We start from the raw sequence: 19179 nt of genomic DNA, 5'->3' as shown, positions 1-19179 counted from the left end.
ATCACAGAACAATTGCTCACCACTAGTGACTGAGTATCAAATGACATGAGACTTGTGGTGAAGTTTACTATTTTTAAAGCAGGTACCAATCTGAATGCTTCCGATTGTACTTCACGGTATTGAACTTTTTATGAATGGGAAAGTGGGACAGCAAAAGCAAACACAGCAAACACATAGCTTACTATGTAGGAATCCTCATTTTATGTGGGAAACCTAACAAACAGAACACAAGTTACAAAACTGACTTTTAGGAGAGACATCCCATTTCCTTCGTGTTTCCTTGTAAAGGAGGAATTTTTGCTATAAAACTTAAGCTGTGAGCTTCTTCTCTACCTTTCAGGCATTTCTCCTTCAAAATAGGAGAGTAACTTATCTGACTGCTAAGATTGGGGAACAAAAGTAAGCTCATCTTGCTCACCCTTGCCCTCCATTCTTTAGGGAACAGCCCACCTGAATCAGGCATTCACTGCACTCCTTAATCTCAGGAAGCCTGACTGGTCAAACCACGTTCTCTGACTCAAACTTATTAGCAAAAAGGTCAACGTTGTGATCTTCACATTTGATTCCAAGTGTAAGAGTGAAAGAGTGTTATATATCAGCACTCTCAAGCCCAATCATGACATCAAAACTTCATTATTTAAAAAACTAGCAAGAAAACTTCGAATTAGAACCTAATTTTTTATGGCATCGATTAGTCAAAAAAAATTTTTTTTAATTCTACTTTAGATGAAGGTTTACAGAACAAACTAGTTTCTCATTAAACAGTTAGTATACATATTGTTTCATGACACTGGTTAACAACCCCACGACATGTCAACACTCCCCCTTCTCAACCTTGGGTTCCCTATTACCAGCATTCATGTCCCCTCCTGCCGTCCAGTCCTTGCCCCTGGGCTGGTGCGCCCCTTTAGTCTCGTTTTGTTCTATGGGCCTGTCTGATCTTTGGCTGAAGGGTGAACCTAAGGAGTGACTTCATTACTGAGCTGAAAGGGTGCCTAGGGGTCATAGTCTCAGGGTTTCTCCTATCTTCATTAGGACAGCAAGTCTGGTCTTTTTTTTTTTTTTGAGTTAAAATTTTGTCTTACATTTTTCTCCAGCCCTGTCCAGGACCCTGTCAGAGCACTCAGTGGTGGTAGCTGGGTACCATTTAGTTGTGCTGGACTCAGTCGGGTGGTGGCTGTGGTCCTTTGGTCCTTTTGACTAATCTTTCTCTTGTATCTTTAGTTTTCTTCATTCTTCCTTGTTCCGGAAGGGATGAAACCAGTGGAGTATCCTAGATGGCCACTCACAGACTTTTAAGACCCCAGATGCTACTCACCAAAGTAAAATGCAGAACATTTCCTTTATAAACCATGTTATGCCAATTGAGCTAGACATTCTCTAAGACCATGGTCCCCACAGCCCTCAGCCCAGCAATTCCGTCCCTCAGGGATTTGGGATTTGTCCACAGAGTTTCCATGACTTTGCCTTGTACAAGTTATACTGGTTTCCCCAGTATTGTGTACTGTCATACCCTTCACCAAAGTTATCACTTATCTATTGTCTAGTGTTTTTCTACCCCCACACCCCCCGCCCCTTAACCATCAAAGATTGTTTCTTTTTGTGTGCAAACCTTCTCATGAGTTTTTACAGTAGTGGTCTCTTACAATATTTGTCCTTTTGTTTCACGCAGCATATCGCCCTCCAGATTCACCCATGTCATGAGATGCTTCACAGATCCATCGTTGTCCTTTATCGTTACATAATACTACATAGTGTGTATGTACCACAGTTTGTTTATCCATTCATCTGTGGATGGGCATCTAGGTTGTCTCCATCTTTTTGCTATTGTGAACAATGCTACAATGAACACGGGTGTGCACATCTCTATTTATGTGACCAACTCCTATTTCTCTAGGATAGATTCCTAGGAGTGGGATTGCTGGATCATATGGTATTTCTATTTCTAGCTTTTTTTTTTTTAAGGAAGTGCCACATTGTTTTCCAAAATGATTGTATCATCTTGAATTTCCACCAGCAGTGCATAAGAGTTCCGATTTCCCTGCAGCCTCTCCAACATTTGTTATTTCCTGTTTTTTTTTTGATTCATGCCAGTAATGCCACAGTGAGATGGTATCCCATTGTGGTTTTGATTTGCATGTCTCTAATGGCTAGTGATCGTGAGCATTTCCTCATGTGTCTGTTGGCCACTTGAACGTGTTCTTTGGTAAAGTGTCTGTTCATTTCCTTTGCCCATTTTTGAACTGGACTATTTGTCTTTTTGTTGTAGAGGTATTGGATTTTCTTGTACATTTTAGAGATTAGACCTTTGTCTGATTTGTAACAGCCAAAAAATTTTTCCCAGTCTGTAGGTTCTCTTTTTACTCTTTTGGTGAAGTCTTTTGATGAGCATGTGTTTAATTTTTAGAAGATCCCAGTTATCTAGCTTATCTTCTGGACTTTGTGTGTTATTGGTTGTGGTTTGTATCCTGTTAACGTCATGTATTAGGGCCTCTAGCATTGATTACATTTTTTCTTCTATGAACTTCATAGTTTTGTGCTTTATATTTAGGTTTTTGATCCATTTTAAATTAGTTTTTGTATATGGTATGAGGTATGGGTCCTATTTCATTTTTTTGCAGATGGACATCCAGTTTTGTCAGCACCATTTGTTAAAAAGGCTGTCTTTTCCCCATTTGATGGACTTTGGGCCCTTGTCAAAGATCACATGACCATACATCTGGGTTCGCAATTCTGTTCCATCGGTCAATATATCTGTCCTTGTACCAGTACCAGGCTGTTTTGACTACCGTAGCTGTATAGCAGGTTCTGAGGTCAGGTAGTGTGAGTCCTCCTACTTTATTATTCTTCTTCAATAGCACTTTACTTATCTGGGGCTTCTTCCCTTTCCATATAAACTTAATGATAAGTTTTTCCATCTCTTTAAAGAATGTTGTTGGTATTTGGATCGAGATTGCACTGGATTTGAAAATCATTTTGGGTAAAACTGTCATTTTCACAATATTGAGTCTATCTATCCATGAGCATGGTATGTTCTTCCATTTATGTAACTCTCTTGGTTTCTTGTAGCAGTGTTTTGTAGTTTTCTTTGTATAAGTCCTTTACATCCCTGGTTAGATTTATTCCTAGATATTTTATTTTTTTAGGGGCTATTATAAATGGTATCGTTTTCATGATTTCCTTTTCATTGTTCTCTTTATTGGCGTATAGGAATCCAAATGATATCTGTGTGTTAATCTTGTATCCTGCTACTCTGCTGAATCTTTCTATTAGTTCCAGTAGTCTTCTCATGGAGTCTTTTAGGTTTTCTATACATAGTGTGATATCATCCGCAAATAGGGACAGTTTAACTTCTTCATTACCAATTTGGATGCCCTTTGTTTCTTTTTCTTGCCTTGTTGCTCTAGCTAGGACTTCTGGCACAATGTTAAATAGGAGTGGTGATAAAGGGCATCCTTGCCTTGTTCCTGTTCTCAAGGGGAATGTTTTCAGCCTCTCTCCATTAAGAATGATGTTGGCCTTTGGTTTTGCATAGGTGCCCTTTAATATGTTGAGATTTTTCCCTTCTATTCCTATTTTTTGAGAGCTTTTATCAGGAATGGGCATTGGACTCTGTCGAATGCCTTTTCTGCATTGACTGAGGTGATAGTGTGATTCTTTTCTTTCCTTTTATTTACGTGCAGGATTACACTGATTGATTTTCTAGTGTTGAACCATCTTTGTATACCTGGTATGAATACTACTTGGTCATGGTGTATTATTTTTTGATATAATGCTGAATTCTATTGGCTAGAATTTTGTTGAGAATTTTTGCATCTATACTCATGAGAGGCATTGGTCTGCAGTTTTCTTTTTTTTTTTTTTTTGTGGTGTCTTTGCCTCGTTTTGGTATCAGAGTTATACTGGCTTCATAGAATGAATTCGGAAGAATCGTTTCCTTTTGTATGTTCTGAAATAGTTTGAGCAGTACTGGTGTAAGCCCTTCTCTGAACGTTTGGTAGAATTCTCCAGTGAAGGCATCTGGGCCAGGGCTTTTTTTTTTGTTGGGGGCTGTTTTTAATTACCTTTTCATTCTCTTCTGTTACGGGTCTGTTCAGATTTTCAACATCATTTTGTGTTAGTTTGGGTAGGTAGTGTGTTTCTAGAAATTTTTCCATTTCCTCTAGGTTTTCAAATTTGTTGGGGCATAGTTTTTCATAATACTTTGTTATGATGATCCTTTTTATTTCAGTTGGGTCTGTTGTAATGTTCCCCATTTCATTTCTTATTTGGGTTATTTGAGTCCTCTCCTGTTTTTCTTTTGTCAGTCTGGCCAGTGGTTTGTTGATTTTGTTGATCCTCTCAAAGAACCGACTTTTGGTTTTGTTGATTTTTTCTATTCTCTATTTCATTTATTTCTGCTCTGATCTTTATTATTTCCTTTCCTCTGGTGGCCCTGGGCTTCTTTTGTTGTTCTCTATTTGTTCAAGATGTATGGCTAATGTTTAGATTTTGTCCCTTTCTTCCTGCTATAAATTCACCTCTGAGCACTGCCTTTGCTGTGTCCCAATAGTTTTGGTATGATGTGTTTTCACTCTCGTTTGATTCTAGGAATTTTTTGATTCTATCTCTGATTTCTTCTATTACCCAGTGGTTTTTAAGCAGGGTGTTACTGAGTTTCAATGTAACTGATTTTTTTTTCCTTGCTTTTCCTGTTGTTAATTTCTACTTTGATGGCATTATGGTCAGAGAAGATAATTTGTATTATCTCAATGTTTTGGATTTTGTTGAGGGTTGCTCTCTGGCCTAAGATGTGGTCTATTCTGGAGAACATTCTATGTGCGTTGGAAAAGAACGTGTATTTTGCAGCTTTTGGGTGGAATGTTCTACAATGTCTATGAGGTCAAGTTGGCTGATTTGTACCCTTTAGCTCTTCTGTATCTTTGTTGAGTTTCTTTCTAGATGTTCTGTCCTTTACCAAGAATGGTGTGTTGAAGTCTCCTACTATTATTGTGGAACTGTCAATTTCTCTTTTCAGTGCTGTTAGAGTTTGTTTTATGTATTTTGGATCCCTGTCATTGAGTGCGCAGATGTTTATTATGGCTAAGTCTTCAGGATGGATCGTCCCTTTAACCAATGTATAGTGGGTGCCCTTCTTTGTCTTTCATGGTGGATTTTGTTTTAAAGTCTATTTTATCTGAGGTTAGTATTGCCACTCCTGCTCTTTTTTGGTAGTTATTTGCTTGATATATATTTTTTCCATCCTTTGATTTTTAGTAAATTTACATCTTTGTTTCTAATGTGTGTCTCTTATAGACAGCACATTGATGGATCCTGCCTTTTATCCATTCTGTCACTCTCTGTCTCTTTATGGGTGCATTTAGGCCATATACATGCAGTGCAATTATTAATAGGTGTGATTTTATTGCTGTCATTTTGTAGTGCTTTTTTTTGTGGTGCTAACATTTTCTTTGTTCCTCTTACTCTCCTGTGCTGAATTCCTTTTGCTTGTGGATTTCTTTTGTTTTTGTAGGTTTTGTTTTTATTGAGACATTATGTTTTTCTTTATTTTGATGAGTGGGTTTCTTAACATCCTTTGTGATTACTTTGAAATTTACCCTTATCTTCCTAGGTCTGAACGAGTCTATTATTACTTGGTATCACCTTGCCTTCCTCTCCATTAGAAAGTTCTGTACCTACAGTGTTTATTCCCTCTTTATTGTTCTGACGTTGTCATTTACAGATTAACCTCTCTGGTTCCCTGTTGTAATTCCTTTGGTTTTGGATAGTCCTTGAGAGTTCATTTCCTAGTCTCGTATCTGACTGGTACAATCTTGTGTCCCAGATTCAGGCTGTGGTCTGATGTTGTTTGTTCTTAGACTGAAGGACTCCCTTTAATAATTCTTGTAAGTTTGATTTGGTTTTTATATATTCCCTTAATTTCTGTTTATCTGGAAATGTCCTAATTTCACCATCATATTTGAACGAAAGTTTTGCATTGAATAGAATTTTCTTGGTTGGCAATTTTTTCTTTCAAGGTTTCATGTATGTCATCCCATTGCCTCCCTGCCTGCATAGTTTCTGCTGAATAATCAGTGTTTAGTCTTATTGTTTCTCCTCTGTGTGTGACTTTTTGTTTTTCTTGAGCTGCTCTCAGGATTTTTTCTTTGTCTCTCATTTCAGCAAGTGTGATTATGATATGCCTTGGTGTTTTTCTTTTGGGGTCTATCCTATATGGGGTTCATTGAGCTTCTTGGATGGTCAGCTTTTCATCTTTCATATTAGGGAAGTTTCCTGTCAGTAATTCTTCAATGATCCTGTCTGTGTTTCCATTTTCTCTCTGTTCTGGAACTCCGATCACTTGTAAATTTTTGCTTTTGATTGTATCCCATATAATTCTCAGGGTTTCTTCATTTTTCTTCATTCTTTTTTCTGATTTTTCCTCAAACAGAGTTGTATCCAAGTGTTTGCCTTCAATTTCACCGATCCTGTCTTCCATCATTTCAAACCTGCTTCTCAGTCTTTCTATGACACTGTCCGTTTCTGAAATCTTGTTGTTTATCTTTTGGCTTTCTAACTGTTGCTTTTATATGATTTCTAGTTGTGGATTTATTTTGGCATTTTGTTTCTGTATTATTTTCCTGATTTTTTCCATTTTTTTTATCTGTATTTTCCATCAATTTCTCTGCCTTTCCCATGAATTTGTCTATTTTTTTCCTCATTTTTATCTGCTTTTTGCTTCAACTCTTGGATAGCTCTGAATATTAGAGATCTGAGTTCCCTATCAGGTAGTTCTAGTGTCTTTTCTTCTACTGGAAAGTCACCTGGTGTTTTATTTTGGACAACTACTGGAACTATCCTGTCCTGTTTTTTAATATGTCTTGATATTTTCTATTGTCTTTGGGACATTCAGAAGCTATTTTCTTCGTTTATTGACCGTAGATCTGTTTGTTTTGTTCTGCTTTTGTTTTATTTGGTTATGTCTGAGCAGGTGGGCTGTGCATTCTTTGTTGTTTACTCGTCTGTGGCTTAATGATACTTTTCCCTTCCTTGTCCAATGGGCAGGGCCAATCATTCAGCTATGGTGCAGCAGGGCAGGTTCAGCTGAAGAGTAGGGGCTGGGATGCATTGTTTGTGGCATGTACTAGGGCTGACAGGGCAGGCCGGGAATCAATGCTGGGCAGGTTCCAGTAGGCCATGCCTGTGCTGCGCGGGCATGTGATGTCCAGCACATGGTGCAGGTAGGCAGGAAGGAGGGGGATGGTTGTGATGTGTGGAGCTAATATGGATATGGGAAAGATGACAGAGAGGAGAGAGAAACAGGAGCCAAAAACAAAAAAAAAGAGTGCTAAGGGAGCTTGTCATTGAAGTGGAGAGATGAAAAACCGAGAAACGGAGAAAAACAAAAGGGAAAAAGAAAAAAAAAACAGATAAAAATTTGGAAGGAAAAAAGAAAGAAAAGAAAAGCCCCCAGGGGTCCCACTGGTATGGCTGCAAAGTGCAGGGAAGTGGCTCTCAGCATGCACGGTACAGCCTGGCTACAGGGGGTACAGGTGTCACACAGTGCCAGGCATCCAGTAGACAGGAAAAGAAGGTAAATATAGACAGAGAAGAACTGAGAAACAAAGAAAGACGGAAACGGGAAAAGAGAGAAAGAAAAAAAAAAAAAAGAAATGCCCCCCGGAATCCCACCTATGCAGATGCACTGATTGGAGGAGTGGCTCCTAAGCTGTGCAGTGCAGCTCAGCTAGAAGGGCCTCCCACATGTAAAAAGAGAAAGAAAACAAACTAAACAAAACAAGCAAAAAAAAAAAAAAAAAAAAAAGCCCCAGGGATCCCACCAGCATGGTTTTGTGGGCCAGGGAAGTGGTTCCCCAGTCCAGCAGGGCTTCACATCCGTTCAAGAAGAAACAAAGATGGCACACAGAACCAGGCATTTGAGAGAAAGGAGAGGGAGGTGGTGGGAGGCACAGAAGAAACCAAAAGAAACAGAAAAAGTAACACCACCAACAGACAAATGGCACTCAGGGAGCTAGCCAGTGTGGGCAGGGTGAATCCAAGCAGCCCAGGACCGAAGCAGTTGTCTCTGGGCCAAGAGACTGTGGCAGGTGGAAAGTGGAGGAGGCTGGAGGAGGCAGGAAAGAAGGGTGGGGGTTAGGAAAGCATGTATCGCTGGTTACCAGGTGCTCTGTCTCCTGCTGGGAACTTCATGAAGCTGCTTTCCTGTACTCCCTGTCTGCCGATCTCCAGTGTGGGTGGGGTGAATCCATGCAGCACGGACACTTTATTTCCCGGCCAGCTGAGCTACCGCTGCCAGCCAGGAAGCCCAGAGGTAAAGCAGCAGGGATAGGATGGGGAGTGGGAAAGCGAGTCTTGCTGGTTACTGAGTGCTCTGTCTCGGCTGGGAGCTCCGTGAAGCTGCTTTCCCATGCTCCCTGTCTGCTGTTCTCCGACAGGAGTCCAAGATGATGAATCTGTGCTGCATTACCTGATAGGGGACCTCAGCACGTATCTCTCCTCGCTCTCTGTTCTCTGTCAGTTTCTTACTCCATTCGGTGTTTGGCTAAGTTCTTTATCTCTTCATTTGAAACTTCGGGTTCCAGGACTGACATTTGTCTCTGTTTTCCTTAGTTTTTCGGGTCTTTGCTGTGAAGGGGCACACATTTGTCTCTGTTTTCCTTAGTTTTTCGGGTCTTTGCTGTGAAGGGGCACTGTGGTGCTTCTGTCTATGGTACCATGTTGGCCAGAAGTCATTTGTCAAATACTCTTGAGAGTTAGTTCATATTATCACATGAAAAATATGCTAAGATTATAAAGAGGGTGTTTGAAAGCATTGTACTCCAAGAGTTGTGAGTGTACAGTTTATGATTACTAAGTATAGAAAACATCCCTATGGTCTCATGTATGTGTGTGTGGTGGGGGTAAAATTGCAAAGTGAGTTACGGATGGCTAACAGCTGAAGCAAAATCAAGAAAGCTCTGCTACGATGAAAGAGAAAAGGAATAAGGTGTATAAGATCCAGTAGGAGGGGGGCAAGTCTAGGCTTTGCCTCAAGAAAGCAGCCTAGGTTGAATGGACACAGGGAATACAGGGTGGAAAGGAGGAGTATGCTTTCTTATTAGCTAGGAGAACACAGCAAGTTGTGTATAAGTTTTTGTGTGAGAGACTGACTTGATTTGTAGACTTTCACTTAAAACACAATAAATAAATAAAAAGAAAGCAGCCTAACCACTTAGTAGGTAAATACAATAGGTTTTCTGAGAACTATGAAAGCTGACAATATAAGAAGTCAGTTAGTTTTTACCCAAAGTGTTCAACTCAGTCCCTGGGGCATTTTTATCCCTAGTGTAATGAATATCAATTTTAAACTTTAATTTCATGAGAAAACTGGATTCCCTTTATACTAACTGCTTCATAGTTAGCTTTGCTTGGATGTCCCCTCAAAGATAATGTAGGGGACATCTATATTCATTTACAAGGCTGATTAATACTCCAGGAATTGTAAGTGACAATTTAATAATATTTAGTTCCCTTAAAAACCACCACTCACATACCTGTACATTTGCAACTGGACATTCTTTCTTGACTAGTTTAAATGAGAAGTAGGAGACCTGGTAAATATCCGGCCTTTTGTCAGGGTCTGGTTCCAACATATACCCTAAGAAAAATATATGTTAACTCATGTAATAGTACCTTAACAAGTATGACATTAACTAGGAAGCATAATTTCCCCCTTTTACTACCAAGGTGTGTGTTTTTTTTTTTAATTTTTATACCTCAGAAAAGTCAGACAGCACAATTAGCCCTTTTCCTCCTCTCTCAGAAAGAGAAGCTACTGCATTCCTAAAATTCTTAATATTAATAAGAAAATAACCAAGTATTTGAATTGTAACAAAGATATGTGAAGTTTATACCCCTATCTTGCACTACAGGGACTCCAGCAAAGCTGTTGTTATTGTTTGCTGCTGTAGAATCAGCCTTCAATTCATGACGACCCCATTCACAATGTGATAGGTCCTTTTGATCAATAGGGTTTTCATTGGCTGATTTCTGGAAGTAGACTGCCAGGCCTTTCTTCCTAGTCTGCCTTAGTCTAGATGCTCTCCTGAAACTTGTTCAGCATCACAGCAACGTGCAAGCCTCCGCTGACAGATGAGTGGTGGCTGCGCATGAGGTGCAATGGCCAGAAAGAGAACCTGGGTGTTCTGCATGGAAAGTGAGAATTCTATCACTGATCCAAGCTACCATCTTCATATTCTGATACCTAGGAGGCTATCTGGTCTTGCTTCTGACTGCCTTAGTTCATACTGTCTTACTAAACAAATGATTATTCTTGATAATTGAAACCAAAACCCAAATTTCATAAATTTACTTATTATTCTTCTGTTGGAGAAATTCGCTGATTTCAAATCTAAAAGTTATCACAAAGTAACATATGCATAACTACTTTTACCCTGATCCATAGATCACCTGTCTGTTTCCAGGTCCTTTAAGCTTTTGCCCTCTCTAAAGCTGGAAAAAAAACCTCAGGGGAAAAAAGGAAAACTGTTGAGGAAACACACAAACACACACATACATGTACAGGTATAAACTGCTTTTTGAAAGTTCACTCTACGTCTCTTTGTTTTTACAAAAAAACCTATATTAGTACTTGTTTTCGCTAACTGAAAGAAATCCAAAGGAGATTTCCACTTTTATGGAAAAAGGCGAAAAGTGAAAATAGTGTTCAGCAGGAGAGCCACCCCTATTCTCATTCCTCTCAAGCGAGTGAGATACTAGGTCTTTACCTACATCGGTGCTACCCATTTTACACAGTGGCTTGACCAAGCTCCTCCTTTCAAACTCCTCTGCCCTTACTGAACTACCCAGCCACATCCAATCAAATGCCTGGTGACATATAAAAGCACCGTGCATCACAAGATCCCATCCTCAACTTGTCATCCCCTGGGCATTTCTCTAACTGTAGTTATTCATCCCTCAGCATGCAGTTAACATAAATCCTGCTCTTCTGTGGGATTTGAGCCCTGGCCCTTCAACCCCACCCCATGTGCCATTGCCAGCTAGGCCACTGGGGCTGCCATCATCACCACCACTGCCTCTCAGCCTCCAGTGTGCTGCTGTCTTCCCGAGTCTGGTAAGTGAAACTATACTGTACAGACATCATTTCTACTTTATATAGGCTGTGTATTTGTCATATCATTCCTGCTTTTACTATATGTAGCATTATTTTAGCTTTTATGTGTTATTTGGTATGATTTGGTAGGTTATTTTTTGGATCTGGGAACACTCAAAATTTTTTCCCATATAAATGAATGGTAATTGCTTCTTTGCTTTATGCCATTTCAGCTTACAAAAGGTTTCACAGAACCCTCTACTTTTGGATAGCAGGGGAAACCTCTACATACAAACAATAATGCAAGGCAATTTACTGCATAAGTAATAAAATGAATGGCTGGGACACTAAGTTCAGAAAAGATCAACCTGCTACAGACTTGTGAAGGCCTCGGAAAAGAAGCAGGACTTGAGTTGGTCCTTGAAGGCAGGGCAGAATTTAGTTAGGCAGGGGAAAAGGTGGGGAAAGTATATCTTAGGTGAGAGAACTGTCGTAGAGAGAAGGACTTGGAGAAAGGAAAGAGAACACCCTGAAGTTTACTGAATGGGGACACAAGAGATTTGGTTTTGTAAAATTAATCTGGTGGTGATTTGTGTTGGATGGATTGAAGAGGGAGGAGAGTAGCTGGTGGCCAATCCACTACTACAGGCAGGAGCTGACAGTATGGTGACAGTGAAGAGATTAGAGAAAATGTAATGGAAGCAGGAGAAATTCAAAAGAAAGAATTAATGCAGCTTAGGAAATGACTCACATACTTTGGACAGTGCTATGGATTGAATTATGTCCCCCCAAAACATGTGTTGAAAATCCTAACACCTGGTGGCACGGTGGTTAAAGCACTCAGCTACCAACCAAAAGGTTGGTTGCTAGAGCCCACCAGCCACTGCATGAGAGAAAGGTGTGGCAGTCTGCATGGCAGTCTGCATCCATAAAGATTTACAGCCTTGGGAACCCTATGGGGCAGTTCCACTCTGCCTTATAGGGTCACTATGAGTCAAAACCAACTCAATGGCAGTGGGTTTGGTTTTGGTTATGCCTGTGGTTATAATTCCATTTAGGGATGGGTTGTTTTTGTTATGTCAATGAGGCAGCATTAGTGTGGGGTGTATCTTGAGTCAATCTCTTATGAGATATAAAAGACATTAGACAAGCGAGCAGAGCAGAGATGGGGTAAGATAGATGCTAAGACACACGGAGATCTCCATGGAACTAGGAGGCAGAAGATGAAGAAATAGGGACCTTCCTCCAGAGACTACAGAGAGAATAAGCCTTCCCCTAGAGCTAGCACTCTGAATTCTGACTTCTAGCCTCTTAAACCATGAGAAAATAAATTCCTGTTTGTTAAACCATCTACTTGTGGTATTTCTGTTACAGCAGCACTAGGTAACTATGTGTTATGCTATCAGGAGGGACCAATCCCTGAATAAGGACGTCATGCTTGGTAAAGCACAGTGTCCATAAAAAAGAAGAAGACCCTCAATGAGATGGATTGACTTAAACATAACAATGGTGTGCCAACCAAAAGGTCGGTGGTTTGAGCCCACCAGCCACTCCATGGGAGAAAGATGTGGCGGTCTGCTTCCATAAAGATTTACAACCTTGGAAACCCTATGAGGCAGTTCTACTCTGTCTACACTGGGCAGTGTTTTGTTCTGTGGTACACAGGGTCACTATGAGTTGGAACTGACTCAACGGCACCTAACAACAACAGGAAATGATTGGCTTTTCCTTCTCTCTTGATATTGAGAGCCAACTAATTGCCACTGAATCAACTATGTCTCATGGCAGCCCCACATGTCAGAGTAGAACTGTCCTCCATAGGGTTTGCGAAGGCTGACTTTTCAGAAGTAGACTGCCAGGCCTTTGTTGTGAGGCACCACTAGGTAGACTCGAACCTCCAATCTTTTGGTTAGCAGCCGAGCATGTTATCTGTTTGTACCACCCTGGGACTCCAGCTAGATCCAAAGAAAACCTTAAGTTTTGGTCATTCAGGCTTGAACGGTGACACCATTGATAGAAACTAAAATGAAGAGAGGAGTATCAGGGGTAAAAGGGGGAAGGAGCGATTAAATTAATTTTAGGCATGGGAGTTTAGTGTGACAGTAGAACCTTCAAGTAGTTGTAAAGTGAAACAGGTCAGAGCTTGGGAAAGACGTCAGTGTTACAAATCTTCACAAGGAGTTGTTTTTCTCAATATGAATTTACTGTACCAACATTAAAAAGAAAAAAAATTACTTCCAAAACAATGCTACCATTCTAACATCAAATTTGGGTGTTTTTCTCAGATCTCCTTCCAATCTCATTTACATAGCTATAATTCCAGTATAAATATAATTCTTTATCTCTGAAAACAATAATCATTAACCGCCATACTCATTCCTGTTAACACCTTCCTCCTTTTTTGTTAATAAATAGCAGAGTTTGATAAAACTGGCATAATGGAAATAGCATGCAGAGCCACTTAAAAGCTATCTTTTCTCAGCCTTGGTCTCCTCATTTTTATAATGGATAAAACTATATGTAATTTAAAAATATATATATATATAATTGTTTTTGGTATAAGTTTATATACCAAATTACATTCCCATTTAACAATTTCTACATAATTTGTTCAGTGACCTTGGTTACATTTTTCACAGTGTCAACTTTCTCATTATTTCCATTCTGGTTGCTCCATTTTCAGTAATCTAGTTTTCCTGCCCCCTTGCCTTCTCGTTTTTGATTTAGAGTAAATCTTGACCGTTTGATCTTATGCCGACAATTTTTCAAAGGAGCACAGTACTCTTGGGTGACATTGTTTATTTTATGAGCCAATCTGGTATTTAGCTAAAAAAAAAGAACACTATATTTAATTTATAAAGGGTTTTAAGAATTAAATGAGGTCTAAGTAGACCCTCAACAAACGTCAGATGCTCCACCTGACATTCGCTGCTTCTGTCATTCTTCAGTACATCCTCACCTAAGATCCAAACTGGGTTCCTCAGGATTTATAACCCATAATGGTTCAAACTTAGGTGTCAAACGTCTCTGTTTCTTTAGGATTTAGTACAGGGGCCTGTATTAAATTCTTCCACTATTTGGTTAATAAACATTAGTACATGTACTTGCTACAATGATGCAAAAAAGTTGGAAATCTTAAAATACTATTTTAAACAAGCAGTGTGTGCTTGTTATCAAAATCCAATGATTACCCTAAATGAGGGGAAAACCTGGTTTCATGGAGTTATACAGCTTAATTATGTATTCACTCCAGCCAACGCACAGCAATCATTTCAATTTGAATTGCTTCCAGTCTTGCAAAGACGAATTTCTTATCGTTTGATATGAGTCAGCTGGGCTTTTTGGTACCAGAGCTTCCATACAGACTACAGAACACAGCAGTACTATACTGCTCAAAGCACAGTTCGAAATTCTGCTCAGGGGTGAAGCAGAGCTTAGACTTCTAGAGGAAGGACCCACTGCTTTCACTAGCCACTAGTATAATCACTTCCAGCTTTGAGATCACGTACATTATCTTTGAGTTCCCAACCAACAACAGCTAATTTTTTATCTTGGCATCTAACCCATTACTCCTGAAATCCAATCTTTTGCTCCATCCTTGCTCCACCAATTTATTCCTAGAGATCAGAGATAAAAAAATGAAACTAGAAAGTTGAAATACTTACTAATCAGGCAGTGCATGTCTTGGGAGTATCGAGAGTTATCGGGAATTGTGAAGTTTCCATCACAAATTGCCACCTGACTCTCCCCAAACGGCAAAGTGAAGTAGCATAATTTATACAACAAACATCCAAGAGCCTAAACAAAGAGAGAAAGCAGACTGCTCACTGGTGCTGTATTTACCGTCAGTGCAAATGGGTCTAATGAGGGACTCCAGTACTGTCTACAGTTACGAAAAACCACACACTACTAACCTTTTAGAAACTTCGGTTTAGAACCCAACACGACTATTGAGCCCAAGTTACCTTATTTCTACCATCATTACCAAACTGTGCTCCAAGAAAGAGCAAGTATTTCAGCTATTTATTCTCTTAAGAGCTAGTAACATATATGGGAAAAACACCGAAATAATGGGCAGGTCACCTAAGTAATTTTCACAGGGCTTCAAAGTACATAATCTTTGATAGGCTTCAAGAAGCAGTGACTGGTCCCCTTGTTTCAAGAATAACCCCGAGAGATAAGTGGACAACATTACGGCACTGTCTGCATTAAATTTGGGCGTTTACAGTCAAGACTGCTGATATCTAAGATGCGGACAGGTTAGTTGGCACCTACCCAAATGTCTGCTTTTGTAGTGATGACTTTGCCACTGTACAGGTTAACCATTTCTGGTGCTCGGTAGGACAGCGTGGTGTATCTAAAATCAAGAGATTTGGTTTTTGTTAAATATGTGATTAATATAATTAAAAACCAGGGACAGCAGAAATAGTTTTTTTTTTTTTTTAAACTCCCAGTTCCTTGGGAGTGATCTGCAGAAGGAGTGTAAAATATTTAAAAAAAGAACAGATAAAATGAAAAGCTGTCCTTTTCATTTAATCATCAGTTTGCTAAGTCAGGGGTGTGTCACACCTGTGGCCCTCTAGCAGCAGTCCTTCCAGTCTTATGAGCATATGGGGACCCAGACGCTAATGCCCTATTATACACTGACTCTAGAAGCAACTTCTCTTGGCAAAATCTTCCTCTAAACTGATGTCTGATACTACGTTTTGCTAATTTGTTTCTAGAAATAGTAATCCCTTTCAATGTGGCCTAACACAGAGGCATGTAGTACTGGCTGGGATGCTCTTGAGAGCAGCAGAGAGAATGTCCTTGATTGAGAGCCCTTGATCTTTGCTCCTGGAATAGGGCTGACGCAGGGAGCCAATATTCCTCTTATTTCTGGCTCAAGGAAAGAGTAGTATAGCATGTCCCCAAAGTGAGTATCTTGGTGCTACCGTGCACGTGACTTGAGCTGCTTGAGACCCTACAGCTCAGTTGTGACTGTGCTTGAGTGTATGTCAGGGCCTTGGAGCAGAAGTCTTCTTGCCCCAGGACTGGCTGCCTGGGGTGAACCGTGAAAGCAGAGGAGGGGCAGGATGTAAGCGCACATGCTAGACTACTGATTTATTACTAGTAAGTGTTGTTGCCGATGAAAAATCCTTACTGGAGCCACAAACCCACAGAAGCTTTTTCTTGTGGAAGTCAGTGGTTCAACATTATAGAGACTTCAATAACCTTAAAAAAAACCCCACGAAACAAAAATCCACTGCCGTTGTTTTGATTCCCTATAGGACAGACTAGAAATTTCCACAGAGTCTGCAGGGCTGTAATTACTACAGAGGCAGACTGCCACATCTTTTTTGCACGGAGTGGCTGGCAGGTTTGAACCTCCAATCTTTCAGTTAGCAGTAAGCACTTAACCACTGCACTACCAGGGCTCCTCAATAACACTTAAAAAAACCCCAAACCAAACCCACTGCCGTTCAGTCGATTCTGACTCATAGTGACCCTTCAGGACAGAATAGAACTGCCCCACAGGATTTCCAAGGAGCGGCTGGTAGATTCAAACTGCCGACCTTTTAGTTAGTGGCCTAGCTCTTAACCACTGTGCCACCAGGGCTCCTTAAATAACCTTAAAATCAAAAACAAACCTGTTGCCGTTGAGTTGATTCCGACTCATAGTGACCCTATAAGACAGAGTAGAAATGCCCCGTAGGGTATGGTTTCCAAGGAGGGGCTGGTAAATTCGAACTGCTGGTGAATTTAAACTGCTGACCTTTTGGTTAGCAGCTGAGCTCTTAACCGCTGTGCCACTAGGGCTCCTCAATAACGTTACTCACCATTGACCCCACCAGACTCTGCAGGAGCTCTAGCAGGTGAGCTCCTTATAAGCAGGAAAGAATACACGGCAATTTAAAGTTGAGTAAAAAGCACATCTGACTGACAGATAAGTTAAATTGCTGATGCGAAAATCGACAAAACTCCAAGAAAGGAGGAAGCTCACTTCTTAATCTCATCTTCTACTGCGTTGACGCCCTCAGTTTGTGGATTCTGGAATTTGTTGGTGGCACTTCCAAAGTCACACAGGACGTAGTGGCCTCGGTCATGCAAGAGGATATTTTCAACCTGAAAAACATGCCCCAATCACCCATTCCAAGTTATTATTTAATAATGTACGTGAAAATTTGGCTTCATGGTCACAAAAATATTTTATTCCTGACAATCCCACTGACGTACACAGGGAAGTTATTCCCCTCCAAGGATCCCAACAGGGGTCATCCAACATGGAACAAAAGGACTAGCACAGTAACTGGGTAAAAAGAGAGCAGAGGGTCAAAAAGAGGAAGCTCTACAAAGACACTAACAACAGAGAAGTACGAGTCCCAGTTTTCTAGATTTCCAGCCACATTTCTCACCTCTGCAGAGACAGTCCTCACGCTTCCGAGCCTCTGTACATTTGTTCTTATAATCCTTTCAGTCTAGAATACTCTCCATAATCCCCCACCTCCTTACTATCAAAATCTCATTCATCTTTTCATCTTTCAAAGCCCTGCTTAAATGCCACCTCCTCTTGTAAGTCTTCCCCAGACCTCTGCTCAGACAAATGTCACTCCTTCCCTACGTTCCTTCAGTATTTTGTTCATCCAGGATATCGATTACTTCACTTGGACCATGTCAGTACATACATCAATTTCTTTACTACACTTGGCCAAGATTTTCAGAATTTACATTTGTTACGTTTTAGTTACTTCTCAAAGTAATAAAAGACCTGGGGAATATGATAATTCCTTGTTAAGGTAATACCCCCATTTTTTTTTATAAATGAAATCTTTGGGCAGTGAGCTAGGAAATACGACTCCTGCAGACTTCTGGGTCATCCCGAGCTTACAAAGACCAGAACTTGGAAAAATCCCTGGTATCAAAGGACTTTGCAAATGAGATATCTTAACAACTCCAAAATAGTGGGCACTACTGTGCTCATGATACATTGCCTAATTTTTTGTATAGGTGAATTGAGCTGACTGAGGTGGTATGCTGGAGGACAGACCTGGCTATGCTTGGGCAGTAAAATGGCAGCCAAAAAATCTTCTTAGGCCAATAAGTTTGTAGTCTCCATTGTCTTTTGCCTTCAGCCTGCCAAAGACTGATCACCTTTGGAAAACAAAGGCAAGAGTAGACTATAAGCTCGTTAAGGACAAGCATCATAATATTCTGACAATATCTGTAGTCTTCTCTACCAGTGTCTAACACAGTGCTTGGTACAGAAGATGTCTGCTGAATGGAATAAACAAAAAAAAAATCTTAAATGTATATAAAACAGTATTTGTGTGTCAGTCACCAGGAAAATATGAGCCAAACCCTACTACTACTGCTGGTTCTCTGTAAAATATCTACTCAGTTATGACTCTCTGGCTCCTATACTTGTTTCTACACTTTCCTTTAATTCTAAAAATTACATGTGTTTATTTTGTAGTCTGTATATCTGCTAATTCCAGTATCTAAATTCTTTGCAGATCTGATTCTGCAGTTTTTCTTGTTCCTGCTGAATGTCACTCATGGTGGTATTCTTCTGAGGGTTTTTTTTGGTTTGTTTGTTGTTGTTGTTAACTCATCTTGCTTGTAACTTCATCTGTAGGAAGTCTTTGAGAATTGGGTTTAAAGTGTATTGTTCCTCCAGAAAGAACACGCTTGTATGCCTGGGAACACTACTAACCTGGAATCATTTTAATCTAAAATTTTGACCTCGGAATTTTTAACCTCAGACAGCACAAACTATGATCATTAACTTGTGTGGATGTGCTCTTGTGATCAAGCATTTTATGGAAAGACTTGTTCCCCACAGACAAGGCTGAAGGAGGCAATGTTTCTATCACCTATATTTTATAAAGCTCACAGATTAATTTATTTATACAACATGAAACAGTCAAGCTATCCTGAGGATATGTTCACTTTAGGAATCTAAAAAAAGTCTAACAAAATGACATCGATGTTTTCAATGTAATTTAGAGGCTATAAAAGCAACAGCCACCGTTTACTAAGTTTGTACTACTGCTAGTACTGCTATATTTAACACTTAACCATGATTACCTCACCAAATCCTCATAACA

The 19179-nt window shown here is 40.0% G+C and overlaps 1 protein-coding gene across 8 annotated transcripts in view; it reads right to left on the bottom strand.

Moving 5' to 3' along the window:
- The window catches only part of AAK1 (AP2 associated kinase 1), a 188005-nt gene that overhangs the window by 56388 nt on the left and 112438 nt on the right, over nucleotides 1-19179 (bottom strand). For all 8 annotated transcript variants that reach the window (XM_049857597.1, XM_049857601.1, XM_049857602.1 and 5 more), the window contains exons 6-9: nucleotides 17076-17197; nucleotides 15368-15449; nucleotides 14758-14890; nucleotides 9534-9637 (exon numbers count right to left, since the gene is read on the bottom strand). In XM_049857597.1, the coding sequence (XP_049713554.1) occupies nucleotides 9534-9637; nucleotides 14758-14890; nucleotides 15368-15449; nucleotides 17076-17197 (441 nt within the window). The remainder of the gene's footprint in view (nucleotides 1-9533; nucleotides 9638-14757; nucleotides 14891-15367; nucleotides 15450-17075; nucleotides 17198-19179) is intronic.

This window comes from Elephas maximus, chromosome 17, assembly GCF_024166365.1.
Source record: "Elephas maximus indicus isolate mEleMax1 chromosome 17, mEleMax1 primary haplotype, whole genome shotgun sequence".
NCBI lineage: Eukaryota > Metazoa > Chordata > Mammalia > Proboscidea > Elephantidae > Elephas > Elephas maximus.
This window is presented reverse-complemented; position numbering and strand designations above follow the sequence as displayed.